Source organism: Ostrinia furnacalis, unplaced genomic scaffold, assembly GCF_004193835.3.
Source record: "Ostrinia furnacalis isolate ACB-3 unplaced genomic scaffold, ASM419383v2 OfSCF0070, whole genome shotgun sequence".
NCBI lineage: Eukaryota > Metazoa > Arthropoda > Insecta > Lepidoptera > Crambidae > Ostrinia > Ostrinia furnacalis.
The window spans coordinates 222799-231835 of NW_021130309.1; the positions used below are offsets into that span (position 1 = coordinate 222799).

The following is a 9037-nucleotide window of genomic DNA, read 5'->3' on the forward strand; positions in this document are numbered from 1 at the left end:
GACCCGACTGGCAACACTGCAACCAGTCCAGTTTCAGTTGTCATTTGCACGTGTGATTTTGTGCATGTTGTTTACAAGTTTCTAACCAAAATTTTATTATAAAACTGTGTAATTCCCTTATAAATGGTGAAAATAATCCACTCCTAAAATGGTCAAAAGAGTAAGTAAAATTAAATAGTACTTTCGTCACAACCATGTATTTATTAGACCGATTGCTAGTCAAATAAAAGTTCGTGGTGGTTTTGAATTAACATCTCAATTAAACTTTTTAGGTCGCTAAAAACTCGGTGTCAGAAGATGATGTCGATTCCCAAGTCCTCAATGAGAATGGGAAACGTGCTGCAAATGTTCCTAACAAGGAACCGAAAAAGCGATTGAAAACTAAAAGTTTGTACCGCCAGCCGACCGCCAACGAGCTGAATCGTCTTCAAGAGACGGAGAATCTATTCAATTCTAACCTGTTTCGCCTACAAGTTGAAGAAATACTCCAGGAAGTCAAAGTGAAGGAGAAAACTGAAAAAAAATTCCAAGAGTGGTACACAGAGTTCAAAAATCATTTATTGGCTATCCCAGAAAATGATACAGAATACGATCTGACAGAGTCGGCACTTGCTAAAACACTAAAAGTCAAAATACCAATAGGCAATAAACTATCCAAAACAAAATGTATGTTCCGGTTTTACAAGTTTAGTGATGTCAAAATTGTTGGGTCTTATGCTATTGGTTGTGCAATAAATTCCAAACTCTGCGTCAATGTACAGATTACAGTCCCAGCTGACACATATACCAAAAATGATTCAATCAACTACAGGTATCACAAAAAGCGGGCAGCATATTTGGCATTCATTGCTTCTCATATCAAAAAACATGAATCCGTTGAAGAAGTAAAATACACATGTTTAAACGGTAGTGAAATTAAGCCAGTGTTAGATGTAACACCATCAGGCAAACTTAACAAATATCTAACTGTACGTATTGACTTGGCATGTGAAGCAGAGGCGTATAAGTTGCACAGATTCAGTCCTGCACGTAACAATTTGAGAAAAGCGTGGTTATTTTCTGAAGAAGGTTCCGATAATAATGAGATTGGTCCTCCAACTCCATACTACAACAGTAGTGTGTTACAAGATCTCACATCTTCCGTCAATGAGGAGTTTTTAAAGGAATCTTTATTGGATAGAGAAAATTTAAAACAAGCGGTGGTTTTGCTTAAGATCTGGTTACGTCAAAGGAACCTGCAGGTGTCAGGACATGTCATCAGTTTATTGGTGTCATACTTGGTGCAGATTAAAAGGATCAATAATATCATGAGCAGCTACCAAATTGTGAGGAATGTGTGGATTGCATTAAGTAAGTAAATGAAATATTTTTTTAAACAAAACTTAATAAATACCATTCAAGTCATATTACTAGCGTAATAAATAATTCTTCATTAAAGATTTTATAACTAACAGACAGATAAAATGTGATTAATTTGTTACAGAATCATCAGAATGGGATGCGAAAGGTATTTCTCTACACAAGGGCGAGGACACACCTTCACTTGAAGAGTTCCACCAACACTTTCCTGTAGTATTTATAGACAAAACAGGATATTACAATATCTGCTGGCAGATGTGCAAGGTAAAAGAATCATTGTTATGATTGTTTATTAATTAGAATACTTTAAGAATAAGAATACTTTATTCAGCATAAAAAAAATACAGTACATAACATTAACCTACAAGCTATGCTGAAAAGGCGTCTGCTGAGCAATATTCACGACATAACAAGCGCCATGTCGAGAAGAATTAATCACCATTACATTATTACCATGGATGTTTTTAAGTGTTTTATATGAAACTTCTTTTCCAGGGCACATACAATGCTCTCCGAAGAGAAAGTGAGCTGGCTGTAGAAATACTAGACAATGGAAAGATCAACAGTTTCCTGCCACTGTTCATGACTCCGGTGAAACCACTACTGCAGTTCGATCATATCTTATTGTGAGTTTACACATATCTGTCAATGAGAACAAAAACCTAATAATTGTGATTCCCATTAATGATTTTCTGTGAAAAGTATCAAATAAACATTATTTTGTCTTTTTTTGCATACCTACTTAATTTTAACTTAAAATTTTGGAGTGCTTTTTCAACAAAAAAACAAATTATTCTAGGTTCAAGGACTTCCAAAAACTCAAAGAGTCTGTTCTCTCTAAACTGCCAAGGCCCGTCCGATTGAACTACGGAGTGGAGGAACTGGCTCTAGTGACAGACTCGTTGCACGCATTACTGGCTAAGGGCTTGGGCCAGAGAGTGAAACTCATCTTGCAAATGGTGGAAGCAGATTTTTCTTGGTCAGTGAAGACCAAACTTGATAAAGCTCGAGAAGAAAGGTAAGAAATAATATTTACACCAATATTATTAAAAATGTGTATTTATTTCCAACCAACACATTACAGTTATGTTGGTACAGAAGAAAATTAATTGTAGTCAACCAGTTTTGTTTAATAAATTATTGTGAAACCTATTTCAAAGTTATGTTATCTTTCAGCTACAAGGAGCAACTATCATTTGGCCTTATATTGGACCCTGAGAACTGTTTGAACATTGTCGAAAAAGGTCCACCAGCTAATCTACCAGAGGCTGAGGTGTTTCGGTAAGTACTCTTCTTCTTCTTTTATTAATGGCAATGAACTTGTGTATTTTCGCCACAAGGCACACTGTTCCGCCAATATCACGTGCGCAGTTCTCTTCAACTTTAACTAGAATCTGCCAACTGTGGCAGCTCGAATTTTAGTATAATTTTTTCAAGGGGTGTTTTCTAAATAACTGACATAATGACTTTTGAGGATGAGAGCCCTTTTTTGCGCTCCCTTACTTTCCGGTGAATGAAGCTGAAAAAGCCATTCACGGCTATCAGTTAGGTCAGTCTGAAAAAAGCCTATCGATTTATTTTGATACCACGTCAATTCAACGTCGTAGCTTCTACCATACTAATATTATAAAGCTGAAGAGTTTGTTTGTTTGTTTACTTGAACGCGCTAATCTCCGGAACTACTGGTCCGATTTGAAAAATTCTTTCAGTGTTAGATAGCCCTTTTATCGAGGAAGGCTATAGCTACAACATCACGATACGATCAATATGAGCAGAGCAATAATGAAAAATGTTGCGAAAACGGGTTTTCACGCGTACGAAGTCGCGGGCACAGCTAGTGCATGTATAAAATCGATATGCTATCAACTAGCGTGTTTCTTCCAGAGCGTTCTGGGGCGCCAAGTCGGAGCTTCGCCGCTTCCAAGACGGCTCCATCACGGAGGCGTGCGTGTGGGACGCCGACTCGCTGGCCGAGCGCCGCGCCGTCACCGCGCAGATTGTTGACTACTTGCTCAACATCAAGTTTGGTAAGACACTTGTCTTTCAGCAAGCGTGTTTCATTCAGAACGTTCTAGGGCGCCAAGTCGGAGCTGCGTCGCTTCTAAGACGGCTCTTATCATGGGACGCCGACTCGCTGGTCGTCATCGCGCAGATCGTCGACTACCTGCTCAATGTCAAGTTCGATAAGACTTGTCTTTCAGCTAGCGTGGTCCGAGCAAAGTGTTCTGGAGCGCCAAGTCAGAGCTATGGCGCTTCCAAGACGGCTCCATCACGGAGGCGTGCGTGATCGCGCAGATTGTTGACTACCTGTTCAACATCAAGTTCGGTAAGACATTAGTCCTTCAGCAAGCGTGTTTCATTCAGAACGTTCTGGGGCGCCAAGTCGGAGCTGCGGCGCTCCCAAGATGGCTTTTATCATTTGACGCGGACTCGCTACGAGTCGACTACCTGCTCAACGTCAAGTTCGGTAAGACTTCTCTTTCAGCAAGCGTGTTTCATTTAGAACGTTCTAGGGCGCCAAGTTGGAGCTGCGGCGCTTCCAAGATGGCTCTTATCATGTGACGCGGACTCGCTACGAGTCGACTACCTGCTCAACATCAAGTTCGGTAAGACACTTGTCTTTCAGCAAGCGTGGTCCAAGCAAAGTGTTCTGGGGCGTCAAGTCAGAGCTATGGCGCTTCCAAGACGGCTCCATCACGAAGGCGTGCGTCACAGCGCAGATTGTTGACTACCTGCTCAACATCAAGTTTGGTAAGACACTTGTCTTTCAGCAAGCGTGATCCAAACAAAGTGTTCTGGGGCGCCAAGTCGGAGCTGCGGCGCTCCCAAGATGACTCTTATCATGTGACGCGGACTCGCTAAGAGACGACTACCTGTTCAACATCAAGTTCGGTAAGACTTGTCTTTCAGCAAGCGTGTTTCATTCAGAACGTTCTGGGGCGCCAAGTCGGAGCTATGGCGCTTCCAAAATGGCTCTTATCATGGGACGCCGACTCGCTGGTCGTCATCGCGCAGATCGTAGACTACCTACTCAACGTCAAGTTCGGTAAGACATTAGTCTTTCCGCAAGCGTGGCCCAAGCATAGTGTTCTAGGGCGCCAAGTCGGAGCTATGGCGCTTCCAAGACGGCTCCATCACGAAGGCGTGCGTCACCGCGCAGATTGTTGACTACCTGCTCAACATCAAGTTTGGTAAGACACTTGTCTTTCAGCAAGCGTGTTTCATTCAGAACGTTCTGGGGCGCCAAGTCGTAGCTATGGCGCTTCCAAAATGGCTCTAATCATGGGACGCCGACTCACTGGTCGTCATTGCTCAGATTGTTGACTACCTGTTCAACATCAAGTTCGGTAAGACACTTGTCTTTCAGCAAGCGTGGTCCAAGCAAAGTGTTCTGGGGCGTCAAGTCAGAGCTATGGCGCTTCCAAGACGGCTCCATCACGAAGGCGTGCGTCACCGCGCAGATTGTTGACTACCTGCTCAGTATCAAGTTCGGTAAGACACTTGTCTTTCAGCAAGCGTGGCCCAAGCATAGTGTTCTAGGGCGCCAAGTCGGAGCTATGGCGCTTCCAAGACGGCTCCATCACGAAGGCGTGCGTCACAGCGCAGATTGTTGACTACCTGATCAACATCAAGTTCGGTAAGACTAGTCTTTCAGCAAGCGTGTTTCATTCAGAACGTTCTGGGGCGCCAAGTCGGAGCTGCGCCGCTTCCAAGACGGCTCCATCACGGAGGCGTGCGTGTGGGACGCCGACTCGCTGGCCGAGCGCCGCGCCGTCACCGCGCAGATTGTTGACTACCTGCTCAACGTCAAGTTCGGTAAGACACTTGTCTTTCAGCAAGCGTAGTCCAAGCAAAGTGTTCTGGAGCGCCAAGTCGGAGCTATGGCGCTTCCAAGACGGCTCCATCACGAAAGCGTGAGTCACCGCGCAAATTTTTGACTACCTGCTCAACGTCAAGTTCGGTAAGACTTGTCTTTCAGCAAGCGTGTTTCATTCAGAACGTTCTGGGGCGCCAAGTCGGAGCTGCGGCGCTCCCAAGATGGCTCTTATCATGTGACGCCGACTCGCTGGTCGTCATTGCGCAGATTGTTGACTACCTGCTCAACGTCAAGTTCGGTAAGACTTGTCTTTCAGCAAGCGTGGTCCAAACAAAGTGTTCTGGGGCGCCAAGTCGGAGCTGTGTCGCTTCCAAAATGGCTCTTATCATGGGACGCGGACTCGCTACGAGTCGACTACCTGATCAACATCAAGTTCGGTAAGACACTTGTCTTTCAGCAAGCGTGTTTCTTCCAGAACGTTCTGGGGCGCCAAGTCGGAACTGCGTCTCTTCCAAGATGGCTTTTATCATTTGACGCGGACTCGCTACGAGTCGACTTCCTGCTCAACATCAAGTTCGGTAAGACACTTGTCTGTCATCAAGCGTGGTCCAAGAAAGAACGTTCTGGGGCGCCAAGTCGGAGCTGCAGCCCTTCCAAGATGGCTCTTATCATGGGACGCGGACTCGCTACGAGTCGACTTCCTGCTCAACATCAAGTTCGGTAAGACACTTGTCTTTCAGCAAGCGTGGTCCAAGCAAAGTGTTCTGGGGCGCCAAGTCGGAGTTGCGTCGCTTCCAAGACGGCTATATCACGGAGGCGTGCGTGTGGGACGCCGACTCGCTGGCCGAGCGCCGCGCCGTCACCGCGCAGATTGTTGACTACCTGCTCAACATCAAGTTCGGTAAGACTTGTCTTTCAGCAAGCGTGGCCCAAGCAAAGTGTTCTGGGGCGCCAAGTCGGATCTGCGTCTCTTTCAAGATGGCTCCCATCATGGGACGCCGACTCGCTGGTCGTCATTGCGCAGATTGTTGACTACCTGCTCAACATTAAGTTCGGTAAGACTTGTCTTTCAGCAAGCGTGTTTCTTCCAGAACGTTCTGGGGCGCCAAGTCGGAGCTGCGGCGCTTCCAAGATGGTTCTTATCGTGGGACGCGGACTCGCTACGAGTCGACTACCTGTTAACATCAAGTTCGGTAAGACACTTGTCTTTCGGCAAGCGTGGTCCAAGCATAGTGTTCTGGGGCGTCAAGTCAGAGCTATGGCGCTTCCAAGACGGCTCCCATCACGGGATGCGGAGTCGCTGGTCGTTATCGCGCAGATCGTAGACTACCTGCTCAACGTCAAGTTCGGTAAGACATTAGTCTTTCAGCAAGCGTGGCCCAAGCATAGTGTTCTGGGGCGCCAAGTCGGAGCTGCGGCGCTCCCAAGATGGCTCTTATCATGGGACGCGGACTCGCTACGAGTCGACTTCCTGCTCAACATCAAGTTCGGTAAGACACTTGTCTTTCAGCAAGCGTGGTCCAAGCAAAGTGTTCTGGGGCGCCAAGTCGGAGCTGCGGCGCTCCCAAGATGGCTCTTATCATGGGACGCCGACTCGCTGGTCGTCATCGCGCAGATTGTTGACTACCTGCTCAACATCAAGTTCGGTAAGACACTTGTCTTTCAGCAAGCGTGTTTCATTCAGAACGTTCTGGGGCGCCAAGTCGGCGCAGATTGTCGACTACCTGCTCAACATAAAGTTCGTCAGTCTAAACATTGTAGTATCTTATCTAGATGTAATAGGAGCTATTTTTCTTGCAACAAAAATGGATAGTACTACTGTCTGTACTTCATCTTCGTATACGTAAGAATGGGTAGCTAAACGATTTCTACAGCTTGTTTATGTTTACACAAGTACAACTGCAGGACGTACAGTAATAAAAACCCAAAGAATTATCACAAAGTTGGCCAACTACTTGCTACGGCTTGACTGCTAATAAAATCCTAAATAATGAACCAAAGTTAAACAGGTAAAGAAAGATTACTCGCTGGACCTGGTAACCAGTTTGTTTTCTTAATTGAGGATTTCTTTACATGCATTTTATTTTTAGTAGAATTTATTTATATTCCTTGCCTCTGGTTATACAGTCACTTGCTTCTGATGGTTAGGGAAAGACGGTCATTCTTCTGTAGTAAATAATGATTAAACTGATAATGATAATCACTTGTACATATTCAACAATTTTCTCTCTCTTTCCAGACATAAAGCCCTCGGACCTATTCCACGTGGGGTCGGCACTAGAGAGCCTGGTGTCCCGCAAGCAGTACAACGCCCAGACCGAAGAGGCTTCAGTGGGCGTGGTCCAAGCGTTAGATGAGTTGAGGCGCGACCTCAGGCAGTTACAGCAACTGCCGCTAGACGTCAGCGCTGTGTATGGTAAGCCACTTATTTATAATTTAACTAGTGACCCACCCTGGCTTCGCACGGGTGCTAAGTATACATATAAATCTTCCCCTTTAATCACTCTATCTATTAAAAAAACCGCATCAAAATCCATTGCGTTGTTTTAAAGATCTAAGCATACATAGGGACAGACAGCGGAAAGCGTCTTCGACTACTATGTAGTGATGCCACTACATGGTACATAAGGCGAACTTAATGCCGTTGGGCGCTCTCTGCCAGTTCACCTTTGGGCTAAACAGAAAAAAAATTGATAGAGATTGCATCGCTGACGATATAGCGACTAAGGCCCAGAACAGACGGTGAAACGCAACTGCAACGAAACTGCAACTGCTAGTTACTTTTGAGTTGCATCTAAGTTTCTGCCATAGCGTCCGTTGAGAGACAACACATGACGCGACCAGTTTGAAACTTTCAGTTTCATTTATGAGAATCATCAGAAAGTTGCAGTTTCGTTGCAGTTGTGTTTCACCGTCTGTTCTGGTCCTTACTATTAAGTATTTTCCTGCTCAGGAAACGTCACGCATGTCAAGTTGTCATGCCTTTTGTCGCTGAACTATAAGCGAGTGTGCTAGAGTGATTGGTGATTCGCACTTTAGAGTAGATAGCGTTTAAAGCGTGAAGCGAACACTTGCAACTTTCTGTTGCAGCAATGAATAACGGTCTTGTTCCCAGCTATGCTTTGTACTTGTGTGGTTAAAGAAGTTTGTCTTAGAATAACCTTAAACCATATGCGCAGGAGTGTCACCGGTATTCAGCTACTGCGAGCCAACGCCCGCACTACCTCGGGCTCCGCTGAACAAACCGTGGCGGCGAGGTAACGCAGCCCTGGTCAAGGAAATTGTCAGAGACGACGGAACTTGGGTCGTGCCGGAATACACGCCTGTATGCAAAGCTGTGATTGAGCTGGGTAAGTCAATAAAGTCAATTTGAACCTAATGGTAAAAGGCTAAAAGTATTTTAGCTCAACGTGGAAAAAAATCCCAAACTTGCTGAGAATACGTCAAAGCAAACTTGCTACCAAGCTGGGTAAATCAATTTACACCTAATCATAATATAGTTCATAAAGTCCTTTTTAGCCAGAATTAGATTTAGCCAGAACAGGCCAGAATCTACAACTTGTCAAATCTAGCGTTCCGTTTTGCCGACTGTCTTTTGTTTATTTGATCCGCGCGGAACAGACTGAAATTCAAAATCGAGAGATCTCAATAATATACTATACCTAAATTCTTTAGAAATTTCCTTAAATGTAAACAAACACTTGAGCACACAATTACACCATAATCACTTACGTGTTCATAATATCATACACATTATTTCACAAGCCCCTGAAACCAACTTTATTCTCAAGATTATACAAGTTTGGAATCAATCTTTAAACAAATTATTTCAGCAAAATATGTGGACGATGAAATCAAATC

General features: G+C 44.6%; 1 protein-coding gene across 1 annotated transcript; it reads left to right on the forward strand.

Moving 5' to 3' along the window:
- Positions 1 to 33: 33 nt before the first annotated feature.
- Positions 34 to 8526, forward strand: LOC114349770 (nucleolar protein 6-like; the record flags this gene model as incomplete). Its single annotated transcript, XM_028300280.1, has 9 exons — positions 34 to 160; positions 273 to 1350; positions 1484 to 1623; positions 1855 to 1985; positions 2159 to 2377; positions 2536 to 2640; positions 3244 to 3386; positions 7416 to 7592; positions 8356 to 8526. Coding segments are annotated over exons 1-9 (2176 nt in total), but the record flags the coding sequence as incomplete, so codon positions are not given.
- Between the last annotated feature and the right edge of the window lie 511 nt (positions 8527 to 9037).